This window comes from Phyllobates terribilis, unplaced genomic scaffold (genome assembly GCF_046119375.1).
Source record: "Phyllobates terribilis strain yellow unplaced genomic scaffold, ASM4611937v1 Scaffold_4__5_contigs__length_816908805, whole genome shotgun sequence".
Classification (NCBI taxonomy): Eukaryota; Metazoa; Chordata; class Amphibia; order Anura; family Dendrobatidae; genus Phyllobates; species Phyllobates terribilis.
The window spans coordinates 508,744,730-508,761,111 of record NW_027362764.1 but is presented as its reverse complement, the minus strand read 5'-3'; the positions used below and the strand labels follow the sequence as shown (position 1 = coordinate 508,761,111).

Here is a 16,382-nt window from a genome sequence, read left to right as displayed (position 1 = left end):
ACTTTCCCTTCTGCAATCCATTCCTCATTTAGGAGCCCGTCCAATACTTCTGCCCAACCTCTGCACTGAATGTCCATTCTGTTTGGAATGAAACAAAGTTATCACACTCACCCAGAAAGCTCTTCTCCTCACTATAAATGTGCGCTCCATTCCTCTCACTTCTCATGTGCTGCACTAGTCCTCTGGAATTCAATAACCCAGGCACACAGATTCCATTTTTATTAAAAACACTTCTTGCCCACTCTACATTTGAATATGTTTAAGAACAGGAACCCTTCTTTGACTGTATATATCCCTTAACTCTTTGCATCTGAAAGGAGTTGTGCAGGCAAAACAATATGATCAGTTGTCAGTTTAAGATTGGTGGGGTCTCGACAACCAGCAGCCTCTCCAATTTTCTAAAAACCGCTCCATTGGCAACTGGATGTAAAAATATAATTGAACAGAGCTGCTCAGCACAGCTCCATTCAACGTGTAGCAACTGCTGCCAGGTACTCCAGCAGCGGTCCTGCTGTACCCGGCAGCTGAGCGGGCAGTTTCCATCCAGCTGCTGCCAGAGTTGTTCTCAGCCGATAGGTGGGGTGCGAGGTGTCGGACTGCCACCAATCTCATATTGCTGGAGGAACCCGAGGATAGGTCATCAATAATTTCGGCCCGGACCTCCCCTTTAATGCTATTAATATCTGTCTATACACAGATACTGGCTGGGTGACTAACTCATCCATCTTATGTACTTCCCGAAAAGCATTTTTACCTTATTTCTTCATATATTGTGAGCTCTAGTGAGCACTGGCCCCGTCTGAATTGTTTATTAGTTTGATACTCTAATGTCTGATATTGTTTAGATATGAACTCTGATTGGTTCAGGAATACATTGGCGCTATATAAAGATTATTATTACCATCTGCCAAAAAATAAACAGACCACTGAGGACGACTGCAGCAACGAGGGGTTAAAACAGGAAAGTAATGTCTTTTTTTTAGTGCACAGCATTCCCTGCCGTTACAAATAAAGATTATCTATTTCGTACCGCTGGACAAAACTTAAAAAGAGAAGCTTTAGTGACTTAACAGGGTCGTCCACTACTCTGAAAGCCCATTCCTATATCCCCCCCCTTATAAAATAAAAATACCTTACACTTACTTCTCGTAGCACTGCCGCTCCAGCGATATCAGCGCCGGGTCTCCCGAGGCTTGCATCACTTATGCCACGTGAGCCCCATAGCCAATCAGAAGCCACAGTTGGGCTGCCGTGCCCTCACCTCTTCAAACAAACCTTGGACGTCTGAAGGAAGGGAGTGCAGCAGCCCAAGGGAAGCTGAAAATTGGCCTTACTATAGCTTAGTTGACGGAAACTAATTTTTTTTTTTTTCTAACAGTGCCATTATTGTACAATCCATAAACCGTAATTAAAACGATATAAATGTGGTATTGCTGTGAAAGTGCTGACTCACAAAATAAAGTTTACACTTTATTTGTGCCGCATGGTAAGTAAAAACTAAAAAAAAAAAAAAAAAAAATGAATTGGTGCAATACAGAGTTAATAAAAGTTTAATACATTATATGTACTCCAAAATGATGCCACTGCAAATACATTCGATACAACAAAAAAACAGCCGCAATACAGGAATGTCAATGAAAATATAAAATCATTATCATATATCCTGGAATGTTAGACAGCCAATAAACATGCGGGGAATGCTTTAGCCAACATGGCACCCGTGATATTCGATGCGCACCCGAACACCAGGATGCACGATCGAGGGGCGAGTACACTCGCTCATCACTAGTGCTAACTTGCAATCTTGCTACCATCCCTTTAACCCCTTAACCCATTTAATTCCGTTTTTTACTCACCTTTCTTCCAAGAGCAATTACTTTTATTATTTTTCTTTCCACAAAGGGGTATGAGGTCTTCTGTTTTGCAGGACAAGTTGTACTTACGAATGACATTTACTTTATCATGTGATGCACTGAAAACCGTGAAAAAAATTTCAAATACGTTGAAATTGCAAAATAGGTTCAATTTCACAATTTTTGGAGGGGTTATTTACCACATTCACCATACGGTAAAACTGACCTGGCGATATGATTCTCCAGGTCAGTACGAGTATGCAGATACCAAACATGTATAGATTTTGTTTTTTCTATATGGTGAAAAAAATGTGGAAATATGTAAAAAAAAATAAATAAAAAAGCCTTTGCCCGTATCGTTATATTTTGAGACCCGTAATGCTTTCCATTTTCAGAATATAGTGCTGTGTGAGGGCTTATTTTTTGCGTCCTGAGCTGATGTTTTTACTGATACCATTTTGGGGTAGATATGATATTTAGATCGCCTCATTACAATGTTGAGGCGGTCAAAAGAAGTAATTCTGGGAGCTTTTATTTTTTTTCTCTTGCTACGTCATTTACCCATCCATTTAATTTACTTTATATTTTTATAGATTGCTATATATAGCGAAAATCACAGTCTCTTATAAATCCCAGCTACAGGCTGTATTTCACAGAAGAATCGTCATGACAAGCACAAAGGCAGCAGACCTGACAGCAGCATTTAACAGGTTAACAGCCGCAGGAGGAACTTAGTTCCACCCATGGCTGTTAAAGACACATGATGGAAGATTTAACCAACCACCATCTGCCGGGAAAGATGCGGGCCACCATCTGCCGGGAAAGATGCGGGCTCGGCATGAGAGCCCAAATTAAAGTCAAGGACATAATACATAATGTAAATGTACAGTACGTCATATGTAGTAGAGGGGTTTATCATGGCCATGAAATCCATTAATCACAAATACTCTTTACAAAGTCTTTGAAGAGATTTACCTCCACATAAAATAAATTGAACAAACCTGTCACTAGGAGGCTCTTCCAGGACGTTGCCTTTATTTCTTTTCCGCACCCTGGGAACAATGCTTTGTCTTGCTGATTGGCGATCATGGGGTTTTGGATCTGTGATTGACACAATGTCTTCAATATCATCCAACAACGATTCACAAGAAGCGGGCATGGTCTGAAAAAGACACCAACAGGCTACAGAAACTGGCTCAATGTACCATAGAAAGCGACTTTCTCTTGTGTTCCCACATTACAAGAGCAGACACTTACCTCAAGTTATGTAACTTTGTTACACTGTCTAACCTAACAAAAGAAAAAGAAAAATTAGAGAGACCCTGATTCCAGCGATTTATCACTTACTGGGCAGATTGCTGCAGTTATGATAAAATCAGTCCTTTATCTGCTGCAGATTTACCAGTTCTCTGAATGCTGATCTCTGTATAACCCCGCTCACACCACTGACTGACAACTTCCTGTGTACACTGTGCATAGGCAGAAAGCTGCCAATCAGTGGAGGGGGTGGGTAATACAGAGATCATGAATATGGAGGACTACATGGCAGCAGGTTTACTAGTCCCCTAGTGATCATCTACTTTAGAATAGTGTTAATAAATAACCCCCATTGTCATAGTTATCTTGAATTTCTCTCGAGTGATCTACCCATTGCTGTGAGTAACATTGCATATACGTTGGCCGATAATGAGGCAGCGTCTAACGTTAACGACTTATCATTCACAATATTTGTGTAATGTGAATCGGTTGAGTGTCTGAATGATGTGTCCAAAAATGCTTGGTAATCGTGTATGGAATCAATTGAGAACGAAAAAAAATTCTAGGTCAATTTTTGATAATTATGGTATGTAATGTAAATGGAGATCGTTCACTAGTTCTATGATTTTGACAGGCAAAAAGGAAAAGTGTAAATTGAATATATTAAAAATATTTTTGCTTTGCTGATTTGATTACATTTTCTTTGTATAATAGTTAATAAATTCACATATTCGTACTAAAAAGCATCACTAATGGGATTTGAACATTGAACACCTACGCTTCAGATTATCTGTCTGTGTTAGCACAGTGAACCATGTTCAAAGTTACGATGATCGCTATTAAAGCATTCATTCTCGATTTTCATCGTAAACACTCATCTGACATGCTTTGCTAGTTAGGAGTTACGATCGCATTGTTCATCATTGAATCAATTATCTACTCTTGTAAATTAACCTTTGCCAAGTTCTGTTTACACCAGCAAAACCATAACACTAAATGACTTCCGATCAGCTACTTATTTGCTTATCATCGGTCGTTTAATAATCTGTTTACCCCACAGACGGCTCTTCAGACCAGCACTGAACTATCTGTAATAGGTCATTCAGTGAGCAAAGACGGCCATTGTCCTTATGTGCTGCCGAAATTGATGATCTTTTGGTCAAACCAAAAGATTATTCCAAAAACGCTTTGCTCATTTGTTGGGTAGCCGGCAGCCTGTTTAGACTGCATTATCATGCCGTGTACAGTAGTCTGAAAAGCGTGAGCAGCCGGCATACCACACAAGTATGCTGTGCAGCACTTCACACTGCGGCACATCACTTATTGATAAACGCTGCATCACTTATCGGGCACAACTGTGTAGGACGTCACATATCGGGCACTGCGTAGCACGTCACATATCAATAACCGCTGCACGGCGCGTCACATCACATATTGGTTACTGCTGCGCGAAAGTCACATAGGGCAGCATAGCATGAATTGGACACTGCTGTGCGGCACGTAACATATAGGGCACCATAGTTCGTTACATATGTTTTTCTGCAGCGCGTCGGGCACACTGCGGCGCAGCGCGTCAGGCATCAGGCACACTGCGGCGCAGCGCGTCGGGCATCAGGCACACTGCGGCGCAGCGCGTCGGGCATCAGGCACACTGCGGCGCAGCGCGTCGGGCATCAGGCACACTGCGGCGCAGCGCGTCGGGCATCAGGCACACTGCGGCGCAGCGCGTCGGGCATCAGGCACACTGCGGCGCAGCGCGTCGGGCATCAGGCACACTGCGGCGCAGCGCGTCGGGCATCAGGCACACTGCGGCGCAGCGCGTCGGGCATCAGGCACACTGCGGCGCAGCGCGTCGGGCATCAGGCACACTGCGGCGCAGCGCGTCGGGCATCAGGCACACTGCGGCGCAGCGCGTCGGGCATCAGGCACACTGCGGCGCAGCGCGTCGGGCATCAGGCACACTGCGGCGCAGCGCGTCAGGCATCAGGCACACTGCGGCGCTGCGCGTCAGGCATCAGGCACACTGCGGCGCAGCGCGTCGGGCATCAGGTACACTGTAGAGCAGCACATCAGGCAATTGCCATCACTGTACTCATTACGTGACAGCGGGTCAGGGAGACAGGACTGCTCTTCTGCCTCCACACAAACGGCGGGAAGCACGGGCCGCACATGGCGAGATAGTGATCACTGGGGAAACGTCCGTGCCGCAGCCCCGCGAGGCATCACTCACCCGGGTCCACGCGGACTCTGCCCGAATGTAGCGATCACACGACAGCCCAGACACAGCTGCACTCACAAGAAACTTTCCTCCAGTTCCACCATGCAAGTTTACACACGTGACCACACCTCAAACACACGCTGTACGGAGAGCCGTTGTGGACAAACTGGAGCAAAAAGCGAATGTGATCGAATGTGAGGAGATTGCAAATGTGTGGATGTGTGAGAAATACGAGATTAACCTTGGGACGGAAGATAGAGCAGCTACTTCTCATAGAGAGCAACTGTATCTGCATGGCGGAGGCATAGAGAGGACCACATGGTAGTATCAGCACAGTAGTCACTGATACCTGCGCCTGCAAGTATTGTCATAGGAGAGAGCAATGATGAGGTGCAGAGGAGCAGGAGTAGTGATGAGGTGCAGAGGAGCAGGAGTAATGATGAGGTGCAGAGGAGCAGGAGTAATGATGAGGTGCAGAGGAGCAGGAGTAGTGATGAGGTGCAGAGGAGCAGGAGTAGTGATGAGGTGCAGAGGAGCAGGAGTAATGATGAGGTGCAGAGGAGCAGGAGTAGTGATGAGGTGCAGTAGTGCTGAGGAACGAAAGTAGTGATGAGGAGCAGAGGAGCACTAGTAGTGTTGAGGAGCTGGGGTAGTGCTGAGAAGCTAGAGTAATGATGAGGTGCAGAGGAGCAGGAGTAATGATGAGGTGCAGAGGAGCAGGAGTAATGATGAGGTGCAGTAGTGATGAGGTGCAAAAGTAGTGATGAGGAGCAGAAGTAGTGATGAGGAGCAGAAGTAGTGATGAGGTGCAGTAGAGCTGATGAGCAAAAGTAGTGATGAGGTGCAGAGGAGCAGGAGTAGTGATGAAGTGCAGAGGAGCACTAGTAGTGCTGAGGACCGTGGATAGTGCTGAGGTGCAGAGGAGCGGGAGTAGTGCTGAGGTGCAGAGGAGCAGGAGTAGTGCTGAGGTGTGGAGGAGCGGGAGTAGTGCTGAGGTGCAGAGGAGTGGGAGTAGTGATGAGGTGCAGAGGAGCGGGAGTAGTACTGAGGTGCAGAGAAGCTGGAGTAATGATGAGGTGCAGAGGAGCAGGGGTAGTGATGAGGTGGAGAGGAGCAGGAGTAGTGATGAGGTGCAGAGGAGCAGCAGTAGTGATGAGGGGCAGCAGTAGTGCTGAGTTGCAGAGGAGCGGGAGTAGTACTGAGGTGCAGAGAAGCTGGAGTAATGATGAGGTGCAGAGGAGCAGGAGTAGTGATGAGGTGGAGTGGAGCAGGAGTAGTGATGAGGTGGAGTGGAGCTGGAGTAGTGATGAGGTGCAGAAGAGCAAGAGTACTGATGAGGTGCAGAGGAGCGAGAGTAGTAATGGGGTGCAGAGGAGCAGGATTAGTGATGAGGTGCAGAGGAGCAGGATTAGTGATGAGGTGCAGAGGAACAGGAGTAGTGATGAGGTGCAGAGGAGCAGGAGTAGTCCTGAGGTGCAGAGGAGTGGGGGTAGTGATGAGGTGCAGAGGAGCAGGAGTGGTGCTGAGGTGCAGAGGACTGAGAGTAGTGATGAGGTGCAGAGGAGCGGGAGTAGTACTGAGGTGCAGAGAAGCTGGAGTAATGATGAGGTGCCGGGGTAGTAATGGGGTGCAGAGGAGCAGGAGTACTGATGAGGTGCAGAAGAGCGGGAGTAGTAATGGGGTGCAGAGGAGCAGGATTAGTGATGAGGTGCAGAGGAGCAGGATTAGTGATGAGGTGCAGAGGAGCAGGAGTAGTGATGAGGTGCAGAGGAGCAGGAGTAGTGATGAGGTGCAGAGGAGCAGCAGTAGTGCTGAGGTGCCGAGGAGCAGGAGTAGTGACCCCATCATGACTGGGCTTTTTACCATTTTTTGTTTTTGTGTTTTGCTCCTCTTCTTCCCAGAGCCATAACTTTTATATTTTTCCATTAATATGGTCATATGAGGGCTTGTTTTTTGCGGGACAAGTTGTGCTTTTGAAAGCTACAATTAATTTTACCATATATTGTACTTGAAAGCGGGAAAAGAACTCCAAGTGCTGTGAAATTGGAAAATTAAAGTGCAATTCAGCAATAGGTTTTTGGGTTTTTTACTTACCATGTTCACTCTATGGTAAATCTGACCTGGCAATGTGATTCTCCAAGTCAGCATGAGTATGCAGATACCAAACATGTACCGTATATATTTTTTATATGTAACTGGTGAAAAAAACATTCTAAAATTTGTAAAAAAAAAATTTGCATTTGTCTCCATTTTCCGAGACCAATAATCCTCTCAATTTTTAGGACCTGGGGCTTGGTGAGGACTTATCTTTTGCGCCCTGAGCTGACGTTTTTATTGATACCATTTTGGGGTCGATCCAATGTTTTGATCTCATGCATTTTATTGCAATTTTTCAGCGGCAAAAGACTGTAATTTATCAATAGTAGATGTTGCCTTGGGAACTGTCACCTATATTAACAGAAATTTGTTTTGGATTACTTATGCTACCATTTGTGATGGTGGGTGTTAATAATATTTTTTAGGTTATTAGCCTTATTAAAGACAAACTTGGGGTTGTTAGGAAGATGTTGCACAATAATTTTGTCTTCTTTTAAAACTGGCCAAAATCTGCGTACTGCTTTTCTGCAGGCACCCACTATATTGTTATATTGGGTAATAATATAGAGGATGGGGGGGCATGATAGTATTTGGCTTATATATTAAATGATCTCTAGGTTGGAGTTTTACTTTTTCCAATTCAGAATCCAAGCTCAAAGACTTATTATTAATCATTTTTCCTTAAGAAAATTTGCCTCTATGATATAGTCATGCACGTAAGTACAATTTCATCTGACTCTTGTGAACTGGCATCTAACGATGTTGGTTAGCCAAGTAAGAAGATGGCAGCTAGATGTATATGAACCTGTCAGACTCTCCCTCTTTCCATTAGCTTTTTGTTGCTGGTTGATTCTTGTCAGTGATGGCCAAAAAATTAATGCTAGCATAACTATACTCTGGAATGCATTGTAAAGAATATTTATTTAAATTAATATTTTGTAAAAACGTTGTAGTAAAGCGACTTGCTCGTCTCACCGGAGGCAGACACAGGACACACGGTTTGAGTAAACTTCTTGGGGGTTTATTGTGCGGCATAAACTCCAACAGCGTCCCATAAAAATAAACAGTCCCTTTTGGGGTTAATGGGGAAACAAAAGATGAAATATAACAGAGTCCTCCAGCCAGCAAGGTCGGCTGCAGATAGTCCTGTGAAGTTTCAGCAACACCAGTCCTCCAGTGTTGCTCTCTGGCATCAGCCACACACAGCCTGGAGACTTCAATCTCCAGGCCACACACTCTACACAGGAAAATAAACTGACTGAACATTTAAACCCTGTTCAGCCACACCCTGTGGGGGAGGTATGGGGAATGACTTCCCTCCAATCTCTATGTCATTCCCATAAAACCACACCCTTTAAAAAAAGGTAACGCCCAGCATATAACATGCTGGCAGAAATTCCGTAGGTCTTAGTTCACACAGGAGAGCATCCTGAGTGACACATACAGTACAGACCAAAAGTTTGGACACACCTTCTCATTTAAAGATTTTTCTGTATTTTCATGACTATGAAAATTGTACATTTACACTGAAGGCATCAAAACTATGAATTAACACATGTGGAATTATATACCTAACAAAAAAAGTGTGAAACAACTGAAAATATGTCTTATATTCTAGGTTCTTCAAAGTAGCCACCTTTTGCTTTGATGACTGCTTTGCACACTCTTGGCATTCTCTTGATGAGCTTCAAGAGGTAGTCCCTCTTAAAGGGACCGCGCGCGCCGTCCTAAGGAGTCCCCGGCCAATTGCCGGAGGACCTCCCATATTTAAGGCACCTCCTCCAAAATGGAGGTGCCCGAGCAAAGTTGTTGCAAAGCATACTCACCTCTGCTTCAGCCCTCAGGTCCCGTTGCCAGCCTGACTTCCAGTCCTGTCTGCCTGCTTGTCTTCCCTTCAGCCAGACAGTCTGTCTCCTGCATCCGCCAGTCTGTCTGTGGGCAAGTCCACCTGCGGAACAGGAAGCACCTGTCAGTTACTTGCCTGCTACCTGCCGTACCTCCTAGCCCGCTCACCTGGGAGCGCTCACCTGCTACCCGCCTGCTAGCCTACCTGGAGGCTCCGCCGTCACTTGCCGTGACCACCTGCCTGCCAGCCAAGAGACTCTTACCCGCTCACCTGGGAGCGCTCACCTGCTACCCGCCTGCTAGCCTACCTGGAGGCTCCGCTGTCACTTGCTGTGACCACCTGCTTGCCAGCCAAGAGACTCTTACCCGCTCACCTGGGAGCGCTCACCTGTTACCCGCCTGCTAGCCTACCTGGAGGCTCCGCCGTCACTTTCCGTGACCACCTGCCTGCCTGCCAAGAGACTCTTACCCGCTCAGCCGTCCCTTGCCTTGACCACCTACCTGCCAACCAAGAGACTCTTACCTGCTCTTCCGTCACTTCCCTTGACCACCCGCCTGCTCACCCAGAGACTGCTACCTATCTGTTGTGTCCACCCGCTACTCCGGTCAGTCCCAGCTATCTGACCCGTGGGAGCCACCTGCACTCTTCAAGGTCGTCCCCAGAGTAACTTCTGGGTCCCCCCTTGCACCGCGGCACAGAGGTTCCACCACCCGGACCCGTTACAGTTTGCTCGGGCCATGGAACCCGGTGGCACCCAAGCTCCCTCGCTCTCTGACTTATTCCATGAAGTCTCCCGTCAGAGATCCCAACAGGAATCCATCCTGAATCACCTGCGTAATGTCAACTCCCGCCTGGACACACTGACTGCTCCTTCGGGACCTGCCTCCAGTCGCACGACCCATGCCTCAGCAGCGCCGCTGCTCATCAATACCATGGTACCCGGCTCTGGTCCCCGGCTTTCTGCACCGCCCCGTTTTGGTGGAGATCCCGCCTTAGCTCGAGGCTTCATTAACCAGTGCATCCTGCATTTTGAACTCTTGGCACATCATTTTACCTCCGACCGGGCCAAAGTGACCTTCATCATGTCCCATCTCACTGGGGAAGCACTGGCCTGGCTAAATACCCTGTGGGAGAGAGGGGATCCCCTGGTATCCAACTTGCCGGCTTTCCTCACTGCTTTCCGGAAAGTCTTTGATGAACCGGGACGAAAGGCCTCATCAACCTCCTCTCTGCTACGTCTCCGCCAAGGGAGTCTCACCGTGGGCCAATATGCCATACGGTTCCGTACCCTCGCTTCTGAGCTTGCCTGGGATAACGAGGCCCTGGTGTCCATCTTCTGGGAGGGCCTTTCCGGTCGGATTAAAGACGAACTTGCCGGCCGGGACGTTCCTACCACCCTGGATGACTTGGTGACTCTAGCTACCCGGATTGATATCCGGTTCCAGCAACGTACGAAGGAGACCACCCGTGAGAGGAGGTTTCACCGCCTTGCTCCTAATTTCCAGAGACCTGTCTCCTCATCTGTTACTCCCCGGGTGCACTCACCCGAGCCCATGCAGATCGACCAGACCAAGATGGTCAAAACTCGCCAAGAGTCACGCCGAGCCGAGGGGAGCTGTTTCTACTGTGGCAGTAAGGAGCACCTGATCCGTTCCTGCCCGGAGAAGCCGGGAAACTCCAGTGTCTAGGACCGCTCGGGGAGGTCCTCTTAGACAAAAGTAAACCCTCTCCATCTCTAACCTTGTCTGTCTCTATCTCCTGGGGAGAGAATCGGCACTTTGAAATTGCCCACCTGGACTCTGGAGCTGCTGGAAACTCATCTCCCAGTCTCTGGTAGAGAAATACAGTATTCCCACCAAGCCCCTGGCTGAACCATTGTCTGTTGCCTCCGTGGATGGAAGACTCCTTCTGGTGATCATCCTGCTCGTCACTGAACCCTTAACCTTGCAGGTGGGAATGCTGCACTCTGAGAAAATCTCTTTCCATGTGCTGTCCGGACTCTCTCACTCCCTGTTGCTAGGTCTACCCTGGCTCCAGACACATGAACTTGTATTGAACTGGCGATCCGGTGAAGTACTCCGGTGGGGTCCAGACTGCCATAAGACCTGTCTGGTTCCGGTCCGCCCAGCTCGCCCTCCGCCTACTCCAGCTAATTTACCCGGTCTTCCGGCTCCTTACTGGCCCTACGCGGATGTCTTCGGTAAAAAGGAAGCAGACACGTTGCCACCCCATAGGCCATATGATTGCCAGATCGACCTGGTACCTGGCGCCACTCCACCCCGTGGGCGTATTTACCCGTTGTCAGCGGCCGAAACCCGGGCCATGTCTGAAAACATTGAAGAGAACCTGGCTAAGGGGTTTATCCAAAAATCTACCTCCCCAGCTGGGGCCGGATTCTTCTTTGTCAAAAAGAAAGATGGCTTGCTTCGTCCCTGTATTGATTATAGAGGACTTAATCAGATTACGGTAAAAAACAAATACCCCCTGCCGCTCATCTCTGAGTTGTTTGATCGCCTCAAAGGCGCCAGGATCTTCTCCAAACTAGATCTTCGTGGTGCATATAACCTGGTCCGTATCCGTCAAGGAGACGAGTGGAAGACAGCATTCAATACCCGGGACGGTCACTATGAGTACCGTGTGATGCCCTTCGGTCTCTGCAAAGCCCCCGTCGTCTTCCAAGAACTGGTCAATGACATCTTCCGTGACCTCCTTTACTCCTGCGTGGTGGTATACCTGGATGATATCTTGGTCTTCTCTCCTGATTTGCACACACACCGGAGGGATGTTCGTCAGGTCCTGCTTAGGCTCAGGCAGAACCACCTTTATGCCAAATACGAGAAGTGTCTCTTCAAACAGACCTCCCTTCCATTCTTGGGCTATGTTATCTCCCGGACAGGCCTGCGAATGGATCCCGAGAAGCTCTCTGCTGTCCTAAAGTGGCCCCGTCCAGAGGGGTTGAAGGCGATACAGAGATTTCTGGGCTTCGCCAATTACTATCGTCTCTTCATCCCACACTTCTCATCCCGGACTGTTTCCATATCTGCGCTCACCCGTAAGGGGGCAAATCGCAAGGTGTGGCCGCCCGAAGCCGAGGAAGCCTTTCTTTCCTTAAAGCAAGCCTTCGCCTCTGCCCCAGTCCTGCACTGTCCGGACTGCAATAAACAATTCTACCTGGAGGTTGATGCCTCCTCCTCCGGAGCCGGAGCGGTACTCACCCAAAAATCTTCTTCCGGGAGAATGGTAACCTGCGGCTTCTTCTCCAAAATCTTCTCCTCTTCTGAGCGCAACTACTCCATAGGAGACCGCGAATTGCTAGCCGTCAAATTGGCACTGGAGGAGTGGCGCTATCTGCTTGAAGGGGCTCTTTACCCGGTGATCATCTACACGGATCACAAAAATCTGGCATATCTCCAAAATGCCCAGAGACTTAATCCGCGTCAGGCCCGATGGTCCTTGTTTTTTGCCCGCTTCGACTTCATCCTACATTTCCGCCCGGCGGACAAGAATTTCAAAGCTGATGCCTTGTCCTGATCCTTCCTGTTCTCCGATCAAGAGGAGGAGCCTATGCACATCATCGACCCCTCCAAGGTGATGAATGTGGCTCCCTTGGATCTGACTCGTCTTCCACCCGGAAAAACGTTTGTAGCAGTTCCTGATCGTGAGAGGGTTCTTCACTGGGGTCATTCTTCTAAACTAGCTGGCCATGCTGGCCAAAAGAAGACCTTCCTGCTCATTACCCGGCATTACTGGTGGCCTACCCTGCGTAAGGATGTTGTAGACTTCGTCACGGCCTGTTCTTCTTGTGCCCGCAACAAAGTTCCCAGACATCTACCAGCCGGCCATCTCCTGCCCCTTCCCGTACCTGCTGCTCCATGGCAGCACATAGCAATGGACTTTATCACCGATCTTCCTGTTTCTGCCGGGTGTACGGTCATTTGGGTGGTCGCTGACTGCTTTTCTAAGATGGCCCACTTTATTCCCCTGCCTGGTCTCCCATCTGCACCCGAGCTGGCTAAAGACTTTATCCGTCACATCTTCCGTCTCCATGGCCTACCCCTCCACATCGTGTCGGATCGTGGGGTTCAGTTCACCTCTCGCTTCTGGAGAACCACATGTAAACTGCTAGATGTCACCCTAGATTTCTCCTCCGCTTACCACTCACAGTCCAATGGTCAAGTGGAGCGGATCAATCAGATTCTTACTAGCTACCTCCGGCACTTCGTTAATGCCCACCATTCTGATTGGGTGGATCTCCTACCATGGGCCGAGATCTTTTACAATAACCATGAGAGCGAATCCTCTTCCAAATCCCCGTTCTTTATAGTCTGTGGCCAACATCCCCGGATTCCGGTTCCCGTCTCCGCTTCTGTGGACAACCCTGCCGCGGAGTCTCTTGTCAGCGAATTTTCTACCATTTGGGAGAGTACTAGGTCCGCTCTTCTTCAGTCCTCCGAGCGGATGAAGAGATATGCTGATAAGAGATGTCTGGATCCGCCGCAATTCCGTCCAGGAGACAAGGTTTGGCTCTCCTCCAAACATGTGCGGCTCAAAGTACCCTCCTACAAGTTGGGCCCTCGATTCATCGGACCCTTCGAAGTCCTCAGGCAAATTAACCCTGTAGCCTACAAATTAAAACTCCCAGCCACCCTACGCATTCCCAACTCCTTCCACGTATCCCTCCTCAAACCCGTTGTCCTTAACATTTTTTCCAACAATCCAGGTACTCCTCCTGCTCCGGTTTCTGCTGAGGACGTCTTTGAGGTAGAGAGTATTCTGGCCACCAAGAGGGTAAGAGGGAGAACCTTTTTTCTGGTGGATTGGAAGGGGTTTGGTCCTGAGGAAAGAACTTGGGAACCCAGGGAGAACATCAACGCCCCACTTCTCCTTGAGAAATTTCTCTCTGGCCTGAAAAGGGGGGGGGGGTACTGTAGCATCCGCATCTCTGCCTCCTGCTAGGCAGAGACGCCGTCCCTCTCACCTTCCTGCTCCGGGCGCGGCGTCCTCCAGCGCTCCTTCCCTCGCTGCTGCCGGCGCGCGCTCCTTCCCGGGCACTGTGCTTAGGGCGCGCGCGCTCCCCCTCTCTTAAAGGGACCGCGCGCGCCGTCCTAAGGAGTCCCCGGCCAATTGCCGGAGGACCTCCCATATTTAAGGCACCTCCTCCAAAATGGAGGTGCCCGAGCAAAGTTGTTGCAAAGCATACTCACCTCTGCTTCAGCCCTCAGGTCCCGTTGCCAGCCTGACTTACAGTCCTGTCTGCCTGCTTGTCTTCCCTTCAGCCCGACAGTCTGTCTCCTGCCTCCGCCAGTCTGTCTATGGGCAAGTCCACCTGCGGAACAGGAAGCACCTGCCAGTTACCTGCCTGCTACCTGCCGTACCTGCTAGCCCGCTCACCTGGGAGCGCTCACCTGCTACCCGCCTGCTAGCCTACCTGGAGGCTCCGCCGTCACTTGCCGTGACCACCTGCCTGCCAGCCAAGAGACTCTTACCTGCTCACCTGGGAGCGCTCACCTGCTACCCGCCTGCTAGCCTACCTGGAGGCTCCGCCGTCACTTGCCATGACCACCTGCCTGCCAGCCAAGAGACTCTTACCCGCTCACCTGGGAGCGCTCACCTGCTACCCGCCTGCTAGCCTACCTGGAGGCTCCGCCGTCACTTTCCGTGACCACCTGCCTGCCTGCCAAGAGACTCTTACCCGCTCAGCCGTCCCTTGCCGTGACCACCTGCCTGCCAGCCAAGAGACTCTTACCTGCTCTTCCGTCACTTCCCGTGACCACCCGCCTGCTCACCCAGAGACTGCTACCTATGTGTTGTGTCCACCCGCTACTCCGGTCAGTCCCAGCTATCTGACCCGTGGGAGCCACCTGCACTCTTCAAGGTCGTCCCCAGAGTAACTTCTGGGTCCCCCCTTGCACCGCGGCACAGAGGTTCCACCACCCGGACCCGTTACAACACCCTGGCCAATAAAACCTTCTCAGTATCCTCTCCTGAGATTTCTAAACCCCTAGGCGTCCCCCCAGAACATGTGAATGGGCCATATCTAGTACCCTCCATCTGTATGGCCCCAGCACTAACAGCTGTTCCACTATCTCACCGCCCCTTAGTTTGGCCACCCGATATAGCAACTCCCCCTGCACTGCAAAGTGGGGGAACCTGGTGTCGGCCCCCGGCTCTTGGGCATCCCCATTACATACAGTAACCTGGTCAAATGCCCCCTTTAAGGTCAGGTCTCGAACTTGAGCAGTCCCAAAGTTTTCTCCGGACATATCTAACTCAGGGAGGTCGGCCTCCTCGGTCACCGTCTCACCCTTGTCGCCAGCAAGGACGCACAGTGGGGGCTCATCCACCTGAGACTTCATCGGGGGTTCTTCTCCCGGGACCTGGCTTTTGCCCATGCTACTTAGTCTGGTTCCCTTCGCCCACAAGTGCCATAATAGAGAAAAATCACGGCCCAGTATGACCGGATGTATCAGGTCCTTAACCTCCCCAACTTCATGGGACTGGGCACCACAGTCTGTTCCCACTGTCACTGTGGCCACAGGATAAGCCTAACGCCCACAGTTTTGGAAGGGATCAACTGGTGGGGAAGGGTAGTTTTGATTAAGGTCACCAGAGTCCAACAGTCCAAGCACCTTTACACCATTGACGGACAAGGCACACACTTGCGGCCCCTCACCGGCTCGACAGTCCACACTGCAGGCTGTATAAGCATAATAGGAGACCCGTCTCCCTAGGCTGCAGTCCATGGGCTCTGGGGAAATATGACACCTGGCGGCTATGTGTCCAGGGTTGTGACACCGCCAACAGACTAAATCTTTAGCAACAATCCTTGTGGCATCTTCATTGGGAGTGTGATGCCCCCCAGAGGTGGCTCTAGACCCCTTCCGCGGTGAATCCACCCCCTTTTGGGCATCCCAGTACGAAGAAGTTACTATATCCGGTTTCCCAAGGGATTTCTCAACCACCTGGTACCTCTCTACCAGCTCGATGAAGTCATCTGCGTTCTTGGGATCGCCCTGGGCAACCCAAGCCTGTACTGGTTTGGGAAGGGAGTGCACGTATCTATCAATCAACACCATCTGGGCTGGAGTGGAGGACTCTGGCTGCAACCACT

The 16,382-nt window shown here is 49.6% G+C and overlaps 1 protein-coding gene across 2 annotated transcripts in view; it reads right to left on the bottom strand.

Annotated features, from left to right (window-relative positions):
- The window catches only part of CDKAL1 (CDKAL1 threonylcarbamoyladenosine tRNA methylthiotransferase), an 871,738-nt gene extending 866,248 nt beyond the window's left edge, over positions 1-5,490 (bottom strand). The window contains exons 1-3 of one of the 2 annotated variants that reach the window (XM_073678844.1): positions 5,341-5,490; positions 3,111-3,138; positions 2,855-3,015 (exon numbers count right to left, since the gene is read on the bottom strand). In XM_073678844.1, the coding sequence (XP_073534945.1) occupies positions 2,855-3,012 (158 nt within the window). In that variant the 5' untranslated portion in view covers positions 3,013-3,015; positions 3,111-3,138; positions 5,341-5,490. Of the gene's footprint in view, positions 1-2,854; positions 3,016-3,110; positions 3,144-5,340 lie in introns of both variants that reach the window. The other variant, XM_073678842.1, reaches the window with a different exon arrangement.
- Positions 5,491-16,382: the final 10,892 nt, after the last annotated feature.